General features: G+C 52.1%; 8 protein-coding genes across 8 annotated transcripts; 3 read left to right on the top strand and 5 right to left on the bottom strand.

Annotated features, from left to right (window-relative positions):
- Nucleotides 1-247: 247 nt before the first annotated feature.
- On the bottom strand, nt 248-2,647 carry BU25DRAFT_394991 (glycoside hydrolase family 1 protein). Its single transcript, XM_033704769.1, has 5 exons — nt 1,920-2,647; nt 1,740-1,870; nt 1,555-1,683; nt 687-1,502; nt 248-612 (listed from the first exon to the last, which is right to left on the bottom strand). Exons 1-5 carry the CDS (start codon nt 2,461-2,463, stop codon nt 445-447), a joined length of 1,788 nt encoding a protein of 595 aa, XP_033560516.1. The 5' UTR covers nt 2,464-2,647; the 3' UTR covers nt 248-444.
- Nucleotides 2,648-2,671: 24 nt separating this feature from the next.
- Nucleotides 2,672-5,403, bottom strand: BU25DRAFT_440709 (WD repeat-containing protein-like protein; the record flags this gene model as incomplete). Its single annotated transcript, XM_033709196.1, has 6 exons — nt 2,672-2,743; nt 3,461-3,594; nt 3,648-4,547; nt 4,603-4,700; nt 4,751-5,234; nt 5,292-5,403. The coding sequence occupies 6 exons, from the start codon at nt 5,401-5,403 to the stop codon at nt 2,672-2,674; spliced, it is 1,800 nt and encodes a 599-aa protein (XP_033560515.1).
- A 948-nt stretch (nt 5,404-6,351) lies between these two features.
- On the bottom strand, nt 6,352-7,069 carry BU25DRAFT_95816 (uncharacterized protein). Its single transcript, XM_033712273.1, has one exon. It carries the CDS (start codon nt 6,863-6,865, stop codon nt 6,440-6,442), a length of 426 nt encoding a protein of 141 aa, XP_033560514.1. The 5' UTR covers nt 6,866-7,069; the 3' UTR covers nt 6,352-6,439.
- A 363-nt stretch (nt 7,070-7,432) lies between these two features.
- On the top strand, nt 7,433-8,275 carry BU25DRAFT_459462 (uncharacterized protein; the record flags this gene model as incomplete). Its single annotated transcript, XM_033710281.1, has 4 exons — nt 7,433-7,505; nt 7,556-7,825; nt 7,879-8,215; nt 8,254-8,275. The coding sequence occupies 4 exons, from the start codon at nt 7,433-7,435 to the stop codon at nt 8,273-8,275; spliced, it is 702 nt and encodes a 233-aa protein (XP_033560513.1).
- A 151-nt stretch (nt 8,276-8,426) lies between these two features.
- Nucleotides 8,427-9,244, bottom strand: BU25DRAFT_394983 (NAD(P)-binding protein; the record flags this gene model as incomplete). The annotated part of the gene is made up of 2 exons (XM_033704768.1): nt 8,427-9,157; nt 9,205-9,244. The coding sequence occupies 2 exons, from the start codon at nt 9,242-9,244 to the stop codon at nt 8,427-8,429; spliced, it is 771 nt and encodes a 256-aa protein (XP_033560512.1).
- Nucleotides 9,245-10,563: 1,319 nt separating this feature from the next.
- On the bottom strand, nt 10,564-12,761 carry BU25DRAFT_449303 (acetylcholinesterase precursor). Its single transcript, XM_033709634.1, has 2 exons — nt 12,239-12,761; nt 10,564-12,190 (listed from the first exon to the last, which is right to left on the bottom strand). Exons 1-2 carry the CDS (start codon nt 12,731-12,733, stop codon nt 10,991-10,993), a joined length of 1,695 nt encoding a protein of 564 aa, XP_033560511.1. The 5' UTR covers nt 12,734-12,761; the 3' UTR covers nt 10,564-10,990.
- A 3,728-nt stretch (nt 12,762-16,489) lies between these two features.
- BU25DRAFT_344037 (glycoside hydrolase family 7 protein) lies at nt 16,490-18,061 on the top strand (the record flags this gene model as incomplete). The annotated part of the gene is made up of 5 exons (XM_033702982.1): nt 16,490-16,656; nt 16,704-17,083; nt 17,140-17,260; nt 17,319-17,763; nt 17,813-18,061. 5 exons carry the CDS (start codon nt 16,490-16,492, stop codon nt 18,059-18,061), a joined length of 1,362 nt encoding a protein of 453 aa, XP_033560510.1.
- A 607-nt stretch (nt 18,062-18,668) lies between these two features.
- On the top strand, nt 18,669-20,976 carry BU25DRAFT_394977 (thermostable phytase; the record flags this gene model as incomplete). The annotated part of the gene is made up of 3 exons (XM_033704767.1): nt 18,669-19,187; nt 19,237-20,189; nt 20,241-20,976. 3 exons carry the CDS (start codon nt 18,669-18,671, stop codon nt 20,974-20,976), a joined length of 2,208 nt encoding a protein of 735 aa, XP_033560509.1.
- Between the last annotated feature and the right edge of the window lie 639 nt (nt 20,977-21,615).

The raw sequence follows: 21,615 nt of genomic DNA, 5'->3' as shown, positions 1-21,615 counted from the left end.
GCTGCGCGGAGTAGTTCAAGTGGTCCTAACACGTATGGAGCTTGCGCGGAGGTCGGAGCTCAGCCCTATCGCGCTAGTTTAGCGTGTGGTAATGGGGTTGATGGAGAACAACTCCTCCCTTACGCGCGCTCACCCTTCGGCATTCAGACCGTTCATGTCTCTAGGCGCCAATCGGGAGTTGCATGTCACAGAAATGCTGATGGAAGTAGGCCACGGCAAGAGCTCTATTGTTGACCTTCTCGTCACCGTCCTTTGTATCGTCCACAGAGATTTCGAAGCTTCATCAATCACCTCCAGTTCTGACTTGTGGATCGAACGAAGACACAGCTAGAAGCTACTGTGCTCTTGTCTTTACAGTTCGGCTTTCCGCTCCTCAACAGCCTCTTGCACATCTGTACCGTGCCTGTTGTTTGGAAGCCTCGCTCTGGGAACACTCAACAATATCTACACCATCCTTATCGTCGCATTCCCCGTCTCCTCATGCTCCTTGAACCAGTTCAGAAACTGGAACACACTCGCCTTCGGCGTCCGCTCCAAGCTAGTATAATTCACATACTGCAGTCCAAACCGCACACTCGTGCCCAGGCTCCACTCGAAATTGTCAAAGATCGCCTGCACACTGTCAGTATCTATCTCATCGAAACCATAGCGCAGTGCTCGCAAGCTCGCGCTACCAGAGTACTTACCCAACCCCAAGCCCCAGTAACGTTAACCCCGTCGACATGAATAGCCAACAAGATATTATCGAGGTATTGCTGTAAGTAGTCCGCGCGCCTAAGGTCCCACAATGCTGGAGGGAGTGTAGACCAGGAACCTTCGAATGGTTCAGCGAACCCGAATTCGCTAACTACGATGTCGGGGATGCTGGGGAACAGCTCCGTGGTGATGTGCTTGAGGAATCGTCTTACACCGCTTGGTGCGCTGTACAACCAGCTCATCGCCGGATCCGCCGCAGGCCCAATCGGGAACCCGTTTGGTGCGAGGGATGTCGAGCCAGCACAATCCGGGAACGACGGGTGTGAGCGGTTCGACACGCAAGCGTCCAATCCGCCATCAACTTCGTACGCGAGGAAGGACGAGTACGGATCGATGGCGTAGAAGTCGCAACTGCCCTTGATGAGATCTTTCTCCTCTTGCGTGAAGTTTGGCAATAGGTCTCCCAGTGTCGATTTGAGACTCGCAGGATAATCGCCGTCCGTCCACGGCCCGCCGAACCAGCCGATGCTGAAGTCGAAGTTGCGCTGCCTTGCTTCCTCATCCCCTGGACTTGTGCTATTAGCCTCGTAGTAGTTCCCGCTATTCTTGAATGTAATCCTATGCCGTCCCTTGAACTCGTCGTGGTACCATTTGGCGACCTTGGCGTGCGCCAGCAGCGTGTGGTGGCCGCAGAGGAAGCGCGCGGCGAGACCGCCGGTGATGTTGTTGGGTGCTGGATAGTATTTCCCGGCTGGGTAGTAGGAGTATTGCCAGTTGCAGTACTGGGGCTCGTTGATGGTGAACCACTAGATGCTGTTAGCATGTGCGAAGTGAGGTGGAGGGTAAGGTGAGACGTGCTTCGTCTACGTAGGCGTCATAGCGGGAGATGACGAATTTGGCGTACGCGAAGAAGTGGTCTACGATTTGTCGGTCGGTCCAGGCGCCGTATTCGGTAAAGAGGGCGAGGGGTGTGTCCCAGTGGAAGAGCTGGGGTGGTTAGTGATGCGTGTTGGGGAGCGGATGGAGAGGGACGGGGGATTTACTGTGACGGCGGGTGCGATGCCGTTGGCGTGCATTTCAGAAATCACATCGTCGTAGTGCTGGACTGCTTCTTGGTTTACTGGACCGTGGCCGAAAGGGAAGAAGCGTGGCCAGGAGAAGCTGGGGCTGAATGCTGTAAAGCGTCAGTCATCGGAGTGCGTTCTCAAGGACTGTAAGAATACCTGGCACGCCCAACCCTTTCAGCCTTGCGAAGTCCTGCTTGTAAAGCCAGTACTGACTAGCAACGACATCTCCAGTAGAGTTGTCGCTGACAAAGTTCGGGACCCGATGAGAAAGCAAATCCCAAATACTCGGCCCTTTCCCCTCATCTTTCGCTGCACCCTCAATCTGGTATGCTGAGGAACTGAATCCCCACTTGAACCCGGCAGGCAGCTTCAGGTCCTTTGCTTCAGGATAGCTACTGCTTACCAGTGGGTGGAAGAACTCGCCATCAGGCTGAAGGTACGCCGTGGGCTCTGGGGTGGGAGAAGCGGTACTGGTCAACGGTCCAGTAGCGACGGGGCCTACGAGATCCCACAAGGATGCAAGAGCATTGGGCGAAAAGTCAGTGCGGGTGTATGCGGTAGGTTGGGCAGAGTTGTTGAAGGTGGATGTGGTGTAGCCCGATGGGAGAGTGAAAGATGGCGCTGAGTTGTTGCTGTACTGTGCATGTGCCAGAGGAGCTACGGCTACCAGAAGACCAAGCAAAGAGACTGGTTGAGCCATTGTTGACTCAATTGATAGACGGAAGGTCTATGGGATGGAAGGAATGTGGGACTTGCAGATACTTAACAGCTACACAGGTCCTATTTTCAAGCAAGGCAGGACTGGGGTAGCTCTTGTACAGCCATGTCATTCCGTCGTCTCCGCGCACCTCATCACCCGTTCGTGGTGCGTGTATCTCGGCATGCACAGCTCCCCGCATCTTCCTTGTTCACATCCGGCTTGAAGGATTCTTTGTTGTGGGTCGGGTTGGTTGAGTATTGCAAACGGCCTTGGTGTTTGGCTGGAGCTGTAAAGCTAAGGCGGACCCAAGCCTCACCGCATACGGGTGAATACATAGCTCCGTGTACCGACGTTGAAAAGTTGTGAAGACGTCATGAGCGGAGAGCTGGGCGGAGAATAAACCCCAGCGATGCCCGTGTCGAGAAGGGTATGGCGCAGGTGTCTCGGTGTTGTGATTGGTGGACGTTGAACTTCTGGGAAAGAGCAACACTGCGGGGAAGTCTCGGTAGACACCTGCACGCGAACGCAAGTCGACGACAAGACAAGGTTAAGGAGGTGATATCGTCCTAGCGATTGAAGCTGAGCGATCGGCGAGGGTGAATCGTCGTTCAGCCGGACCGATGTCCGAGAACGCGACTGCAAGACCTGGAAAACAGTGAATAGAGATGGAAAGGAAAGTGCCCACTAGCTGCAAACATTGCGCTGTTGAGCAGTTAGCAACAATCAATGCCATTGCGTGTCTTACACTAAGTGTAGATTGATGTAACATGCATGCAAATATGATCCGTTCCCTGGATGCAACAAGTTCAAAAGATCCAGTTCCATCCTGCCCACCCTGACCTTGAACACCAGAAATCTTTCATGATGCGCCAATAATGCAAATTCAAACCCAACAGGTATACTCAGACTTCTGCAACACTCGCTACCGTCTGTAGCCATTCGAACTGCTGTGGCGGGCTTCCATCAGAGGCGCGCGACTGGGTTTCCAGATCCTGACTTTGTGGTCGTCGCCTGCTGATGCGAATACGCTCGGGTCTTTGGGATGCCATGCAATGCTATTGACACAGCCGGGATGCGCATCGAGAGCTTCGACAAGGAGCCCGTTAGACCGCCAGATGTAGATTCTTGAATCTGGTGAGATGGATTAGCGACATGTTTCATCTAATCTGGTATCTGGGACCCACCTTCGCTACCGCTGACCACGAAGTTCTCATCTGCGCCACCGAATGCTGAGCGTATGATGAATTGCTTCTGCTGGTGTCCTTCAAACTTCTGGATCAAGTCTGCGCTATCGATCTCCATGAGCTCAATCATATCAGGGTTCATGCTGACCAGCATGTGCCGCGAATCTTGGCTAATCGTGATGCTCGTTAGCTTGGAGTCAGGATGCCACTCGCACAATTTCTTGTAGCTGACGAAGTCGTAGACAGCAATCGAGTGCTCGGAGATGATGACGAGACGTTCGCCGTTCGGCGATATCGCGAGGTCGTTCGCACGAAGTTTCGAGCCGTCTTCACAGAAGTTGTGTACCTGGCGACCACTCAGATCCCATATCCCACAGCCTAGTTTGTCGTCCTGCGATCCAATAACGACGTGTCTGCCGTCAGGCGCCCATGCTGCTGTCGTACACGGGTATGTGAAGTCGCTGATGCATAGTATACACGCGCCGGTCTTGACGTCCCATATCCGTGCGGAGTTCTCCGGCTGCGAACAACATGTGATGATTTTGGAATCGTCTGGACTCCACGCTAGATGCGTGACTCCCGAATCTTGATGATCTTCGAGATGGTGTAGGATCTTGTAAGTTGAGGTCTCATAGATGAAGATGGTCGTGTCTTTACTTGTCGATGCCAGTTTTGTGCCGTCGTTCGAGTACTTGAGGTACCACACCTCGTCTGTATGATCCTTGAGGTCCAAGACTGCTTTAGTGGGGAAGTCTTCCCGCTCGCAGTTATGGTCGAGGTAAAGCGAGGGTGAGTCTGTGGTATTGTGATATAGACAATTCCCTATCCAGCTGTCTTTGACTTCGTCTAGGAGAGCAGAAAGTCGATGCTCTGGTATCATGACACTAGGTGATATTGACTCTGTACAATATGAGCGAATGGTTGCCATATGGTCGTGATGGTTCTGATGACTTACTGGACAGATCAGAGAGCAGGTGTGTTCGCGACTCGCCTTGTGCGCCATCCCATTGCGACTGATGTCTCAAGTCCTCGGCGGAAGGGCACATCATAAGACTGAAGTTTGTGAGTGAATGCATCGCCGTTGTTGTGCTGTGACTGCTTACCTGGACAGGGCATGCAGCCGACCGACATCCTGGTGTAGGGGCGTAAGCTCTTGTCGTAGTACAGTCAGTGCGTTGCCCAAATCTCTCCGCTCCAAGAGCTCCAAGTACTTCTGTTGCTTCATCCAAAACAGCATCTCGTCCCTGTTGGCGCCCTCGGCCAGGGTCAGTCCTCCAGAACGCTGTGAATTCGCTCTTGACCGGGTTTTGCCCCAGGACCTCCCATACGAGTCATCCAATCCTACACCCCCTCCAGTATCGTGTATCACAGTACCGAACAACAGCTCTTCTGCCGCGTCCCAGTCGCCGTTGAGGACCGAGCGGCGAAATGACGCCACCGTTGGACCTTCCAGCTGACGCCCACTCTCTTTGCACAGCGCTCCTGCTGCATCATGGTAGCCCAGATCTGTAAGACTCTGTATCAAGATCCGTGTGACCTCGTCCCTGTCGTGTCCAAAGTATGTTGTGGGTATTGGTTTGCCATTTGCTGTCGAGCTCCCGTTCGTGTACGAGCCGTTGCCCTCCGCCCTTGTATGTGAGTCACCATTTGCAACCTTTCCGAGGGGCGACCTAGGTCCTGACGAGCGCGAGGAGCCGTTTGTGAAGCTGTGTGAGGGTGATTGCGGTTGTTTCGATGTATCGTTATCGAGGCGCATCGTCCCGTCTTGCCCGCGCCTGCGCTTTGTTCGATGACGGGATGGCCCTGCTAGATTGTCCTGCTGCTCCGTGCTCTCGGACTCCTCGTCGCTCTCAGGCGCACTGCGTCTGCGCTTAGCTCTGGCAGGCTGTTCGGTTGAGCTCTGGTTCGCGGTTGTGGCGGCGACTGGCTGCTCGGGAGCACTCGCGGGGGTATCGGGGGTAGTAATGTGGGCAGAGGTTACTGGGGAAGAAGGAGCTGGGGGATTCGGCGTGGCTGGGCGGTCGGAGGCGATTAGGGGATTAGGATATGGGGCCGTTCCGTCTGCCAGGACGAACGCTTAGGCAGGTTACCCGCTGAATACGCGAGAGTTGTTGGCGGCAGTGGTGGGACCGCAGATGTGTGCAGGGTGCTAGTCAAGAAGCTGACATTCGTGATTCCAAGACGTGTGGAAGCTGGAGGACTGCGGCTGGAGCGCTGAGAGGGTCTGCGGGGTTGCGTAGAAGCTCGGTCGTCGTGGAAGACAGTGGACGATGTCACAAGCGGAGAGATGGTGGAGGCAGATGTGCGGTCGCTCGGTGCACGGTTGCTGTGTTTGACTACCTCAACGAAGATACGAGGATGTGAGAGCGGTCTGGTCGAAGGCTGTCACCGTCCCTTGTTGTCGACGTGGGCGGTGGCAGAGCAGCTTGCGATTCTCTTGGTGCAGCTGGCTGATTACAGCGATGATGCTAGCATGAAGCTCTATAACTTGGCAGGCACGAGCTGTGAGCGGCCTGCCAACACACGAGCAGTAGCGAAATAGAGCAGAGGAAGTATGTGAACAGGATACGGATAGGTCCAAGCACGCAAGCAGTGTTCAGGCCTTGGAGCATTGCATAAGAGTACAGGCTTCCGCCATTCGGGTGGAGCCGTCACGGGGGAGGTTCCTAATCGCCGCTTATCGCTAGTAAAGAAGCCCATCATCTAATCAATGCGCCCATCAATGCCCCGCTGCACCCACCGTTCGTTTTGCACTTGCTAGGATATGGTCATCTGCTTCGACATCACACCCATCACGTCTTGCGGTACGTGGATTGTCTATGGGTGCAGCTGGCGGGCAAACCGCGGTGAGGTACACACGTCATGTGAAACATCAAGCGCGCTGTCATGCGGAACCACCAACCATCATCGCCGGCGGTACTCAATCTGGGGACTGGCGAAATGGCCAGCAGAGAATCGTATTCTGTCGTGACTGAACGGGCGCTCGAGAAAGGTCCGCAACTGCCAATCCTTCCAACACACTTCGAGCCTTGCCTGCAGATACATGCGCGGGAAGGGATTTGGACAAATCTTAGGTTACAGCGGTTCAGCGATGAAGCTCGAAGCTCGCTTGAGATCGAGCTCGTGTCACGCGCCAAAGGATCGTTCCGCTGGTTGGGAAGAGTCAGATCAGTGCACGCAATGCACGCTGCCCTGAAGACACTTCCGGAAACTCTCATTGAAACTTACGATTGTATGTTACGAAACATCCATGGTGACGATTTCGACTTGGTCGACCGGGTGCTCTGAAGTGCCATATACGCACTGAGCGTCCGCTAAGCCTGGAAGAGCTCGCTGAAGCAATTGTCGTCGATTCCAACGAGAACCATTTGGACAAGTTGGAACGCCTATTGGATCCTGAAGATATCCTGGGTTTTTGTGGAAGCTTGGTGCGGATTGACGAAAACCATGTCATACCAGCCCATACATCGGTAAAGGACACCTTGCTCTCGCATCGTCTCTCGTCACAACAAGACTGCAACATCGCAAAGTTCGCCAAAGAAGAGTCCCTTGACCAGCACCATGTAACAACGTATTTGTTGTCCTACGTGTTTACGCTTGGACTTCACATCCAGGATTTGAAAGATATGCTGCTAGTCGAGGCAAAGCACGCCTTGATCTCTTTCGCACAGAACGCATCTATTGAGCGATACCGCAATTTCCCTGCTATACGCCCTTGGGTTCAAAGACAACTCGCTTCCCAGGAAACTGATCACAGTCAACCTCGTTCGCTGATTGACTACTCGATGCCTCATCCGCTCTATATCGACAACTGCCCGAATGCTTGGCTGGTTGTCATTCCGCTCGCCATCTCCTTCAGTAAGTCATCATGATCCATCACAACATTTCACCAAACTGACCCCAAATAGTGGGATGGCAAGGCTCTGGTGGATCTTCGGTCGCAACAAGCACAATCAACATCTGGTTCGGCGGCGTGCTCCTCTTCATCGCTGGCATTGGCGAGTTCCTGCTCGGCAACACATTTCCCATGATGGTCTTTGCCTACGGAGCTTACTTCTTGTCCTACGCCACCACTGTCGTTCCTGGGTACAACGCCATTGGTTACTTCAACCCTGATGGTTCCGGCGCTGGCAGCCCAGTCCCTCAAAACCAGACTGCGATGTTCGCTGCAAGCTATGGTAAATCAAACGCGTCCCTTCATTAACTACGCCGCAAGACTTACTCTCTACAGCCTTCTATCCAGTGGTTATGTGCATCCTATCGTTCATCTTCCTGCTGGGATCGCTCAGCACGAACCTCGTCTTCGTCATCATCTTCATCTTTGCAACCATCAGCTTCGGTCTCGGTGCTGGTGCATTCTTCTACCTCTCGCGTGGCAACATCGTTGTCGGCACACGGTTGGCGAAGGGGCTGGGAGCCTGCTTCTTCGCAACGAGAGTCTTAGGGTTCTACTTCTTATTGGAACTCGTCGTTGCTATCATGGAGCTGCCCATTTCCGACATTCCCGTTGGCGACATGAGCACCGTCATCAAGGCGAAGCCTAGGGGTGTTGTCAAGGAGGAAAGGGTGTATGATACGAAGAATGAGGAGTCTAACAAAGGCTCAGCTGGAGCGAAATATGGAGCTGAAGGGGTGGAACCATGTACAAATTTGCATCTTGAGTTGTCAGGCTCACTTGTGTGTATATGCTTGAAATTCATTGAAACAAAGTTCCAAACGATTATCCGGGCCCTTGGCTTTCGATGAACTATTGATCACACCTCCACGTCCATCCCTCAATCACCACGGATACTCCCCAGTATTATGGATGAATCTCCCAACCTCACCATCCCTCCTCCCCTCAACAACATCCATCAAGCTCCACACCGTCTCCTTCGCACTCCTCGCCCCATTCTCCTTCGTATTTGCCTCACTCAAATTGCTAACCGTAAACCCCGGATCATACGCAAACACCTTCATTCCCTTTTTACCCTTTTCACTCTCGACTCCAAAATTCAGCCCATACTCGACATGTTGGCACGTCATCAGCATGTTCATCGCCACCTTGCTGGCCCGATACGGCTCCGCTTGAATCTTGTACATGGGTGATGAGGTGGTAAGCCGGCGCCCGATTGAGCCGGCGCCCGAGGATATGTTGATGATGCGCGGGTTGGAGCTCTTCTGGAGGAGGGTGATGAGGGCTTTGGTTAGGAGATACGGGCCGGTGGCGTTAATATCGAATGCTTCTCTAAAAGCCTGACGATCAACTGCCGTGTAGGATGCGACGGCTGCGTTGTTGACGAGGATGTCGAGTTTACCGTGGGTCGCGGTGATCGAGGTCGCTGCGTTGGCAATGGTATCGTCATCTTGCAGGTCGAGATGAAGGAACTCGATGCTTCCAGGTAAGTTGCGTGACTGGAGATCGTTGAGGGCGGCGTTGCCACGCTGGGTTGATCGGGCGCCGAGAAGAACGTGGTAGGTGCCTTTGGCGAGGAGTTGATGTGCGAGCTCGAAGCCGATGCCGCTGTTTGCTGTGTAAGGTCAGTATGTCAATATATTGCGAGATAAATGGGCTTACCTCCGGTCACCAGTACGATCTCTTTTGCTATGGCTGCCATGGTGCCGATGATTAGAGGTTTGAAAACGTCTTCGCTGAAACAATTATTCGGTGTTCTCACGAGTGCTCTCTATGGAGCTCAAAGATTGTGTGTACTCTCCAGTTCATCTTATACCTTTCTGGGTGTCTGTTTGACCCGAGCTAGCATTCGGAGACAGGTGTAGTAGGCGCAAACTCCGCTCTCAGCTGAGGGAGAAAGTGCAACTCTGCGGGCAACACACGATCTGCATCTCGGAGGGCATTTGGTAAAGCTTCTCAGCCAAAAGCCATATTACTGCTATTGGCTCATGTTCTACAACGTCAACATGCGATATATGTTGATCTTGAGACTAGTTTTCAAGTTGCGCAGTTCAAACCTCTCTTTTGCACTTACGAAAACGCTAGTACTAATTGGGCGCCAGAATTGCACTCAAGAAGGACCGATGACATCTTTAACATCACCATTCGAACCGCAATCACTCCTCAGACATCTTCACAGTAGCATAAATAATTATATCTGCAACCAGGCTCATCATCTTTCGTTGTGCCGCGATAAGCCAAGACTGGGGGCTCATAAGTATCTGACACCTTCACGACACCCGTTCCACGGACCTACAAGCCGGTCTGAGCCGGATGAACGGTCGGTCCTTTGCGTTGCACAAAAAGAAAACAAGATACAAGCGTATTACTCTTAACCCTTAAGTAAGGACACTTCAGACATATTCGCGAGAGCTCACGACGCATGAAAGTTTCTTAGCTCTGCCAATGGTGCTTACTCTGTAATGGTCTTGTACGCCAAAGCTCTCCATCTATTACGAGATCCTCGTATGTTCAAACTTACCCATGTCTAGCTCAAGAACTTACTGCAAGTGTCTCTTTTTCTTAAGTTTTTGCTTCAATCTGCGATCTCATTCGTATTCCCGTCTTGTGTCTCTTGGAAAATGACGTATACTTAATTGGCAGCAAAGAAAGGGTATCGATCCTGCCGTATCTGGTTTCGGGCATCCCGCTACGGCCGCGTTTGATCTTTGCGTTTCTCATGGTTGGTAGTGGAATCGTTTTGGGTGTTCGTTGATTCGCATGCATATCTCCGCAGTGAGTATACAAATCGATGGTAGGGTCTGATAATGTGGCGGCGTGGGCCGCTGTAGAATACTGATAGCTACGTCAAACGATAACGTAGGACTATCGGGTAGATGGAATACTGCGCTCAATTGCTATCTAGTGAGGAGAAGACGACTATATACTGACTATGGAACGTGCTAGTCCAGAACAGTCTAAGCAAGGGTAATAAGGTTTTGTATGGACCGACTAATACCGCAACAGATAACGATCTACTTAATCCCACTTCATTACATGACAGTTCTTTGCGCGATCCTCACAGCGAAGAGGCAAACGTCCATACTCGCTTCTCTACTGCTCTCCGTTTTCAACATCTAGTATCGTTACGTTCTGGCCAAATCGTAGCCTTGAAACCCCCAAGGATTCGGGTCACAACGGGTCGGCGGAGGATGTGCATGTAGAGATCTCGTGCTTGTTGCCAGACTGGTCGAGGGAAGTGATATAGCAATGCCGAGTGCGCGGGGCCTGTTGAATGGGGCGATCAAGTTTTACGACAACACCACAAACACGTTGGCTGGGTCAGTACTGAGGCGGTGGGATACAGGGAAGAGCGTTTCGATTGCTGGGCTAGTATTGATGTTTTGTTAGATATCGAGCTGAGGTCTTACGGTTGGTAGCTCTCTGATCCAGCTTGACGATTCTTGCACTACTTCTCGAATCTCACTGCCCTCTCCGGGTCTCTCCACCACTCGCACTGCTTCCTCCTGATAGCATCGCCCTCAACTCTAGTATTGCCAAAAGCCTCAAATCGCAATTGAAGTCCCGGCTTGCCCTCAGCGATATCATCAACGTACTTCGGCCACTTCGGGAGACCCGTCCTATTACGCGCACTTGGGTCACCGTAGACAACGAAGTCGGAGAAGTAAGTATTCAGCTGCTTGCCAACTTCAGGGTACTGGACGCCACCAGTGCCGTTTCCTTCAGCCCATGTGTATTTGGTATCAGCGGTGTGGGGGATACCCTCCCAGGCTGGGAAAGTGTTGTTGACAGTCCAGAGCATCTTGTATACCGGTACGCCGGCAGAAGACATACGGACTGCGGTCTCTTGACCAGCGCAAGCGTACATATAGTCGGTGAGCGCAGCAGAGATGCGATTGTACTGAGTGGAGTTGGGACTGTGGGCGTACGGGGACCAGTCGCCGTTGATGTCGTTGGTGGGATCGGGATACAGTGCCTCCAAGTCAGAGACATCTTGCTCGGAGAGGTAGGGGATGAGATTCTTAAAGAAGTCTAAGAACTCTTCGTTCGTCTCGATGTCGCCAGGGCTGTAGTATTTGGCCTCATCACGGACATTGGTCGTAATAGTTGGGACGCGGAAGAACTGCTCGTTTATCCCGGCTGTGGAACCTGCTTCCTCGAGAAGGGGGCCGCCGCGGGTAGGCTGAAACGGCCAAGCGATGTTGTACTCGGAGTCGGAAAACAACTTGTTACTCGCCTCCTGAATCAGAGTGATGTTTGCTGCACGCAGGCATCCAATAACCTCGTCATCTGTACCGTTTGCAACACCGCCGCATCCTGTCAGCTCAAGATACTGCGAGAATTGCTTTTGATACAATGGGTAGGAAGCGTTGGGAAAGGCACGTGCAGTGACACTTCCAGATTGTAGGATAGCTTGAGAGAACAATGGAGAAGCGCCCTCGGTCTTGTTGTAGTTGTGGAATAAATGGATACCAACGGAGTGTGCACCTGCAGACCGACCACCGATGGTAACACGCTCAGGGTCACCGCCGAAAGCTGAAATGTGCTGCTGCACAAACTCGAAGGCCAACTGCTGGTCTAAAAGACCCAGATTGAGAAGGCCCAGGCGATCGAATACTGGAGAGGGCAGGAAACCAAGAGAGTTAATCTGCATTCCGTTAGTACATTTTCATATTGGCCAATTGCGAAGGCTTACCCTGTAGTTTAAGTTTACGACTATCAAGGGTTCCTCTGAGTTGGCCACAAAAGCCGGACCGTCGAAACTCCTCGCAGAACCAGACACAAAACCTCCTCCATGGATCCAGATGAATACTGGTAGTTTGGCGTTCGACGAGATGTTTTGAGGGCGGAAGACGTTCAGGTTCAGACATGCCTCGTCCTGTGCGTATGGCACCAACGACGCATCTTGGATGCAGGAAAGACCATATTGAGTGGCGTTCTTGATTCCCGAGAAAGCTGCTGGAGGCCCTACAGGGGCGAATCGTAGGTCGTCGACGGGCTGAGAGGCGTAGTCGATACCAAGCCAGGCATCCACTGTAGCTGGTAGAGGCCTTTTGGTCAGGTACTGGCTAACAGTAGTGCCAGCAAAACTACCATACCCGGGCAGAGTGACGGTAGAAGCGCTTCCAGCGCTGGTAAGCACCGCGAAGGCTGTAAGGTAGCGCTGAGCAATGCCGCTGAGACCCATCATGTCGAGATGAAGGACTGAAGACCGCAACAGACTCTCAAGGCATTCGAGCACGAGCATACTTGCCGGAAGTTATATACAAAAGCTGTAAAAGTCTTGGTACGGTCAGGATCGGATCCTTCTTACGACGCCCCGAGTCAAGTACAGCCGGTTATCGCTCCCCACTCTCGTCATTGCCGAGCAAATCTTCGCTAAACTGAAGTAGGGATCCGTCGGAAGTAACATCGGAAGCGATATGAAGGCCGATGCGGAGATATAGTTACATTTTAATCGTGATAAGTCGCAATGTCTTACGGAAAAAGATAGCCATTGGAGTGACCTATGGGCATGATAACGCAGGTACGCGAGCAGATGGTCTCGACACTGGTCGACCGCTGGGTCAACTGCGACGTCAATTCATCGACGGCAGCATTTTTCAGTAGGCTTATTGTCTCAGCTTTAGTGGAGACAGCCTCGCAATAAAACGTTGAGATGGCGTTTGGGTGTCGTGGAGTTGAAAAGATTTGCGGGGTGCGTCTCGGCGGTCCCTGCGAAGTCTCGCGAGTTGTTTTGTCGCCGCAGGCAGCCCGCAACGCGCTTTCCTCCGCAGTTCACCCGTTCTCCACGCTCTCACCAGGTCTTTTCTTCATCTTCTTTGATCTCGAGTCTGAACTGATCCAGAACGGTAATGGACAAGCTGGAGTCTCTACCTTTGGTTCAAGCAAAGAAGATGTACTGGCACAACTCGCTGCAGCATGTAAGATGTTTTCAAGCACTATGGTTCAAAACCGGGTATATTTTACCCAGTCAAGTCCGGATGTCTTAACCACTTTTTGTGCACGTAGAAACCCGTTTTCCTGGGTTATTTAGGTGGGTTATATACCTAGTTTCTGGCCTAATAAGCAAGGATATCCGCCAGTGAGAAAGGATTGATCTGCCTGTCTCCGCTCATCCCTGCCTACCCCCACGCTCCTTCACTGCCCCCCTCCCCTCGCCTGGTATATACCATTGTTGCTGACCTCAAACCAAACTTCTGTGGTTTGGCAGGTTTTAATCCCTTCCTCTTAAGAGCATTGAGGTTTGGCAGAGTGTAAGAGGTAGTGAAGAGAGAGCTTGGCAAGAAACATCAAATTTAGCGGAGAGAAGAGATTCATATTTTCTTTGCAAAATAACCCAGTGAAAACACCAGTTAATGGTATTTATACCCGTTTATGGTATTTATACCCGTTAATGGTATTTATATTCGTTGGTGGCGTTTATACCCATTGAAACGGGGTAAATCTACTATTTCCGGGTGTTTTATCCAGTTTTGGAACCGTAGTGAAGACTTTCCGCGACCGCGCCACGTCAAAGACATGAAATGCAGTCGACTCTAACTACCTCTGTTTCACGTATGACCTATCTCTTATAGTTGCATTCGAGACAACCTGGTCTCGTACAACCTGCCTTACAAGCTCGCCGTAATGCTGATGGTGTATCATCATCAGAGGTTGGTGATTATTTTTGCGGAGGACACGACATTCATCGGTTGGCAACCGAAGCATGCGGTCGCGGCGAGACTCCAGCCACAAGGACTAGTCCAGCAACCAGCTGATATCTAATGCAAAAGGACCAATGAGCCAACATGGCAGTCTCAATCTCAGCCAAGCACTAACACAAGGCGCCCCTCCCTTGACACCTCAGTTCTCGCACGCGCCTTCAGGATGTTCGATATATCATCGGTTGTACGCGCATGATTTCCCCTAGTACCGGATTGCGTTGTGTCTCATCAGTCTCTGCTTTCTGCACAGTTCGTTTTCCAGGGTTGTCTTTCCCAATTATAAGCCATTAGAGACATAGACATGGAGTCCTTCGACCTAGTCATTGTGGGCCTGTTGAACAACGACGTGGATCGTTTCTAGTTCGTGCGGAGCGGCACTATTCGCGTCCACATCGCAGACATTACGAACTCACTCATCAGACCGTGCACTTGTCAAATGGCGATGCGTTGGAGGCCGACATCCTCATATGTGGCACAGGGTGGAAAGACCCTCCACAGATAAACTTTGTGACGAATAGGGAGCTCGGTCTTCCTGGTCACTTACTGTTGACTGCTGAATCATACATTGCGAAAGCAGATTCTGCCATCCTCAAGACTTGCTCAAAGCTTCAGAACCAGCCTCCATCTCGAAAGATGGAGCCAGTGACCAACGACGCCGAGGAGATAACCCCGGAGCCTTAACGCTTATACCACTCTATGGTACCGCCTTCATTCATCGACAGCCACACACTGGCGTTCGTAGGCGCATACCGTAGTCCAGCAACCACTTTCATAGCGCAAACGCAAGCCCTCTGGATCACAGTGTTTTTCGACGGTCACATCCACGAGCTCGAATCTGGATTCATGGCTAATTCCGATCACGTTCCTTACAAGACGGTCTTGCATACACGATTTGGGAAGTAGCGTTACAGTAAAGGATTTGGTGCTCGACACCTTGAGCTTTGGTTTGACTGCCTACCATACGTCGATCTTCTACGTCGGCATCACTAATAACTACACGGCTTTGAGTGCAAGACAATCCATTTCACATTACAAGGATGATTGATTGCGGAGGCCAAACCCCGGGCGCTCTTATTAGGGGATGATACCCACTCTTGGACAGCTTTCCTCCAGTCCTCGTGTGCCAGGAACTACAGAGGCGAACGAAGCCCCCCAACAAAGCCGGACGGTTGGAACCGTCACAAGCTGTCGCTCCAACACATCAGCACACTTGTACGGCACTTTGAAGTGTTTAGGCTGAAGATTGATGTTTGTCCGGTTGCTGTTGTCTGGGTCAATTTGCGAGCGGCGATTCTACAGGTTACCAACTATCGCATCCTCCAAGGCATGTAAGCAGTACTCCAAATTACGGCTGTCCCATGATGATCCAGCGTGACAGACCTGATCATTTCTCCGCCATTCACCTCTCGTCCGTCAATTCAGTCTCGGGCAGGCCCTTCATCTGCGCAATATTAAGCTCCAAGACGCCCGAAACAGATCTCTACAAGACTGGAACTGAACTTCATCGCAATTTGCGCCCGAATCTTCGACAATTCACCCTAAGGTCAACTGGAGGAAACATCAACCTACAAGCAAAGCTCCTATAACGAAAAGCAAACACTCACCAGAACTCCCATTATGATATATACGATGGGCAAGGATCTGGAACTCCCATTCTGTAACCCCGCAAACCGATATTAAGCGGGGTGTTGCGTGTATGCTTGGCTCGTATTACTTCACGAGAACATCATACGCAGTTAAGGAAGAGCTCCAGGAAAACAAACAACCCAAGCCCTACGCCAACAAAGCTTAATGAGTGATACGTCAGATCCGATTTGTGGGCCCCGCATTTGTCTTCACACTGATTGCCTTGGCGCTATATCATAGCGTGTTATTGACTCTACCATACACGGATTATCGACTGTATCCGGAATGCCAAGCGAGGACTCGGGTGAATTACAGATACTTGCGGTCGTACGACCGGTTTTTGAAGATGTACAGAGATGTGATATATTCCTAAGCCGGATATGGAGTCCATCGGTCCGTCGCTTGATAAACCCGAAAATCGATTACTGTTGATGAAAAGGTACTCCAAAATGCTCGGTAGGAAGACTACACTGAATGACTGTGATGAGCCTACGTATCAGTCTGTGCTTTGCACAAAGGGTATAAATGGAGTACATCTTCTCTCTACGGGTCTTCAGACAACCAGCATCGTCATCCGACATCTTTGAACTACAAACATGCCATCACCACTTGCCATGAAAGCTGTTGTAGCCTTCTTTGCCTCGGGCGCCTCTGCCTGGGTCATCGGAACACAGCAAACGGAGAGTCACCCCAAGCTAACCTGGCAGCGCTGCACGGGCAAGGGCGGAACCAGCTGTTCCAACGTCAACGGCGAGATTGTGATCGATGCCAATTGGCGCTGGTAAGCAGTATCAGTATGTGGCCTCACCATCAACTGACCGCCTCTAGGCTCCACGACAAGACCGCCAACAGCTACACCAACTGTTTTGATGGCAACACCTGGAACGAGTCCCTGTGCCCCAACAATGCGGCGTGCGCGACGAACTGTGCGATCGAAGGCTCTGACTATAGCGGCACCTACGGTATCACCACCTCTGGTAACCAGCTCAACCTCAAGTTTGTCACGAAGGGGCAATTCTCCACAAACATTGGCTCTCGTACATACCTTATGCAGGACACAAACAACTATCAGATGTTCAACCTAATTGGTAACGAGTTCAGCTTCGATGTTGATCTTTCTCAACTCCCTTGCGGTCTCAACGGAGCCTTGTACTTCGTGTCTATGCCTCAGAAGGGCCAGGGAACACCTGGTGCCAAGTATGGAACTGGTAAGTTACACTGCCACCAACCATCGAGGACGGTGCTGATGAATCTCCTTATTAAGGATACTGCGACGCACAGTGCGCTCGTGACTTGAAGTTCATTGACGGCAAGGCCAACGCCGAAGGATGGCAACCGTCCAGCAATGATGCGAACGCTGGTGTCGGCAAATTTGGCGCATGTTGGTAAGACACGCTCTCACTCTTCAGACCTTGATGCTGGTCGTGTACTAACATCAGACAGCGCTGAGATGGATGTCTGGGAGGCGAACTCTGTCTCCACTGCTCTGACTCCTCACTCCTGCCAACCTGAGGGCTACAGCGTCTGCGAGGAGTCCGGCTGCGGAGGCACCTACTCACTCGACCGCTACGCCGGATCCTGCGACGCCAACGGCTGCGACTTCAACCCATACCGTGTCGGTGTCAAGGACTTCTACGGTAAGGGCAAGACCGTTGATACCTCCAAGAAGATGACCGTGGTCACTCAGTTCCTTGGCTCTGGCAGCACGCTTAGTGAGCTGAAGCGCTTCTACATCCAGGATGGAAAGGTCATCCCTCAGCCGCAGCCTACCGTTCCCGGTATGACCGGCAACAGCATCACTCAGAAGTGGTGCGACACTCAACAGCAGGTATTCAAGGAGGACGTCTACCCATTCAACAAGTTCGGCGGTATGGCCTCTATGGGCAAGGTATGTGCTCCTCTTCTTCGTCACGCCCGGGTTACTGACGATTCAACAGGCCATGGCAGGAGGCATGACTCTGGTCATGTCGCTTTGGGACGATCACTATGCCAACATGCTCTGGCTTGACTCCTCGTACCCTACGGACAAGGATACCAGCCAGCCTGGTGTTGCCCGTGGTGAATGTCCCACTACATCTGGCAAGCCGTCTGAGGTCGAGTCTCAGTACCCGAATGCTCAGGTCGCTTTCTCGAATATCAAGTTTGGCCCCATTGGCTCGACCTTTGCTCAGCCTTCTGGCACTTGAGCACGTCAGGGGTGTATCTTACCTCGCTTCATAGCGCAGGAAAGTGCTTGTGATCCTTCGTTATCGTGTCGGTCGCTATGCGATGCGGCTCGTCTGTGTAGTTGACCTAGAGTCAACGTTCGTTCGCTACACTGGAATGGAGTGATATTGGACAAAGTCATGGCAATATATTCTTCCGACCTACCTTCATGCATCTATCCCACGTGCGCAATTGCCCAAGATACCAAGCCTTATATCACTGCCATCATGTACGTGCTTGGATGAAACAACATGCTGATCGTGGCAAATAGGATTGCTTGACCTGTCTCACGTTGCGCAAGGCGACGCTGTGATTGGCCTAGGCGACATCGGAGTTCGCGCAGGTACAAACCTCGGCCGGTGTCGACCAGGATGCAACAACACCAACAACATATTAGCATCGAAACAAAATGCTTCCCTCACTCACGGGTAATAATGCATGTGCAGATCAAGGACCGTTAATAGGCCCAGGTCTATCCGCCGTGCGAGAACACGCAGCATGCGCGGCTTCATAAAAGCAAGGAGGTCGCGCCTGCGAAACAATATCATCCAGGCCACGCGTTAATTCTCTGCGATCTCAGCAAGCACCATGAAGATTTTCGCAAGAAGTCTCCCGTGGGCAGCAGCTTTGCTCCCAGCTACATTCGCTCAGAATGCGACCATCACCCTTACTCCAGCAGCTACCGGCTTCGACTCAGACAACGCTGCATTGATCTACGCATCGTCACCAATTCTACTCGCAAACGATGGGAGTGCAGCAGATGGCGGCTTTCGCACTTTCTCAACCTCCAACTCCACAAACTCGACTATATTTACTGAGCGCTCGCATGAGCGATCCGGGCGCACAAAGATCGCTATCCCGGTCTACGACGTTGGTGGTCGGGATGTCATTTTCAACATCCCTTCACCCAACTCAGTCATCAGAGCTTACGACGTCGCGACTGGGAGCGAGATCGCAGGATCACAAAAGTATCAGTTGGGCGACTGGAGTGTAGCGCGGAACTGGCGCAGTCAAACGAGTGGGGAGAACTATGTGTTCCTGTTCGGCAAAAAGATGGTTGTCCAATTCCTCGTCAGGGGTAGCAGTGATGATGCGCAGATTCTCGAGGTACGCCAGGCTGTCTTTATTAATGCTATGCATACTAATTGTGTATCAGGTTCAAACCTTTTCGATCCCCATCGAAGGTGAAACGGCTGCTGTCTTCCCCAACGGACAGGTCTTCTTTTCTGGCGGTGAGGGCGATACATTGTATTCTTTCCAAGCTGCTGAGAGCACCACAGCACCTGAGGTCCGCACTGTCGGCGAGGATCTCAAGATCGAAGGTCTCGGTGCATACCACAGCAACTCAAGTGACTATCTGCTCATTGCACACGACGATATGATAGATGTCTATGATGCAAGCTTCAGTCCGAAGGGTTCAGCCAGTCTGGAGGGCATTGCAGACCTATCGATTGGAGGCGACGTCTCAGTACTGCAGTCTGTGTCCGCCAACTACCCCTCTGGCGCTATTGCATTTGCTTTTGAAGGCGAAGACGACACAGGCATTGCGACTGGATCTCTGGAAAGCACCCTCACATCGCTCGGTATTCAGGCAAACATCAACTTCGACCCTCACACCAAGCTTTGCGGGTACTGTGTGAGCCCTATCTCCGATGCCTGCTCGAACAACGGTTTCTCCCTGGTCAACAGCACCTGCAGCTGCTTGGCTGGCTTTGCCGGCGCAGACTGCTCGCAGATTACGTGTCAGAATGATTGCTCCGGCCATGGCAGCTGTGATGGTCCCAACGTGTGCAAGTGCGAGGCTGGTTGGGCGGGTCCTGATTGCTCATTTGTGGCGGTCAAAGCGAAGTATGAGACCGAGGCCAATGGCGGCGATGGTGACGACCCAGCTATCTGGATTCATGCCACCAAGCCGGATCAGAGCAGGATCATCACCACCACCAAGTCACAAGGTGGGGAGGGTTTTGGCGTGTTCGACCTTGAGGGAAAGCTGCTACAACACTTTATTGCGCAGGAGCCCAACAATGTCGACATTATCTATGGTCTTCCTGTTGGCAACCACAGTGTTGACCTCGCATACGCTGCTTGTCGTGGTGACAACACACTCTGGTAAGATCCCAACCATAGTAGCAACAATCAACACTTCACTAATTTCCATAGCCTGGTAGAAGTTACCAGCGATGGCTCGCTTAAGAACATCACTGGCGGCACACAGACCCTCCCTGAGGACTACGAGCCCTACGGATCCTGCACCTACCTCTCCCCTAAGACCAAAAAACAGTACCTCTTCGTCAACAACAAGAAAGCCGAGTACCTTCAATACGAGCTCTCCGCAACCGCAAACGGCACCCTCCAGACATCCCTCGTCCGCAATTTCACCGGCGGCTCAGGTGGTCAGGTTGAAGGCTGTGTTGCCGACGAAGCTGCTGGCTACATCTTCCTCGGTGAAGAGCCATCCGGTATCTGGCGCTACGAGGCTGAGCCCGACGCTTCCAATGAGGGTTTTCAGTTCGCCAAGGTCGGTGACGATGGGCTACATGCTGATGTTGAGGGCTTGACGCTCGTGACTGCGAAGAATGATACGGGTGGGTTTATTATGGTGAGCAGCCAGGGAATCAGCGCGTATCTTGTGTATGAGCGTGCGCCGCCGCATAAGTATGTTACGACGTTCACGATTGTGGATAACGAGGAGAAGGGCATCGATCATGTTACGAATACGGACGGACTTGCGGCGGTGGCGAATAAACTGAACGCTGATTTCCCGTACGGGCTTGTCGTTACGCATGATGATGCGAACGAGCTTGCGGAGGGTGGCACGAGCGCTGAGGCGAGTTTCAAGTTGACAAGTTTGGTCGATGTGTTGGGAGAGGAGAGGGCGAAGGCGCTGGGGTATTAGACAGGTTGAGCAACAGAACAGCAAGCATAGCCTTGCTTGTTAGACAACTATATCAATCAACGATTGCGTGCGCCATGCACTCTCCGAAAGATGGAAGTATTGCAAATGGCGCTCAAATTCGGTAAAGTTGCTAACGCAGCTCACAGGCACCCAACCAATTCGCGTTATGTCACTTCACTGAAGGTCATCACAACAAACAAAGCAGTGAAAGATAATGTTGACATTCAAACCAAGGTGCGTCCCTAAGTGGAGAGACACACCATGACCCGAGACAGGTCAGCAGTTCGGACCTTCGGCGTCATCACTGTGCAAGACCATAGAGCTGTCGTTCGTACAAGATATTGATGAATCAATCCTCCTTCACGCCAGCAGGCTCCGACCGAGATCTCTGCAATGCTGGTCGTGCTGTCGATCGTTTTGTCGACGGCTTCAAATGACCTCTCAGCGATACCCCCCTGTCCACTCGCGACATTGCGCGTCTCTCTGAATATCGGAGGCCTTAGGAGGGAGAGCAGTTCATGGAGTCTATGTTTCTAGGCTTTGAAGATCACTCAAACGTGGGAGTGAGCTCGCCGAAAGCCCCGAAGAGTTGAGAGGAGAACCCTGAAGCGAGACCCGAGCTGGCGGAACGCGCCAACG

This window comes from Macroventuria anomochaeta (assembly GCF_010093625.1).
Source record: "Macroventuria anomochaeta strain CBS 525.71 unplaced genomic scaffold BU25scaffold_21, whole genome shotgun sequence".
NCBI lineage: Eukaryota > Fungi > Ascomycota > Dothideomycetes > Pleosporales > Didymellaceae > Macroventuria > Macroventuria anomochaeta.
Note: the sequence above shows the minus strand (reverse complement) of the source record. Positions and strands in the feature narration are given on the sequence as shown.

Bases quoted from the DNA above. Each gene is read 5' to 3' on its own strand.
- BU25DRAFT_394991 (XM_033704769.1), bottom strand. From the start codon at position 2,463: ATGGCTCAACCAGTCTCTTTGCTTGGTCTTCTGGTAGCCGTAGCTCCT. The intron at 1,871-1,919 runs GTATTCTTACAG...GACGCTTTACAG, and splicing joins GAAAGGGTTGGGCGTGCCAG to CATTCAGCCCCAGCTTCTCC. The intron at 1,684-1,739 runs GTAAATCCCCCG...TAACCACCCCAG, and splicing joins GCATCGCACCCGCCGTCACA to CTCTTCCACTGGGACACACC.
- BU25DRAFT_95816 (XM_033712273.1), bottom strand. From the start codon at position 6,865: ATGAGAGTTTCCGGAAGTGTCTTCAGGGCAGCGTGCATTGCGTGCACT.
- BU25DRAFT_449303 (XM_033709634.1), bottom strand. From the start codon at position 12,733: ATGATGGGTCTCAGCGGCATTGCTCAGCGCTACCTTACAGCCTTCGCG. The intron at 12,191-12,238 runs GTAAGCCTTCGC...AACGGAATGCAG, and splicing joins TCGTAAACTTAAACTACAGG to ATTAACTCTCTTGGTTTCCT.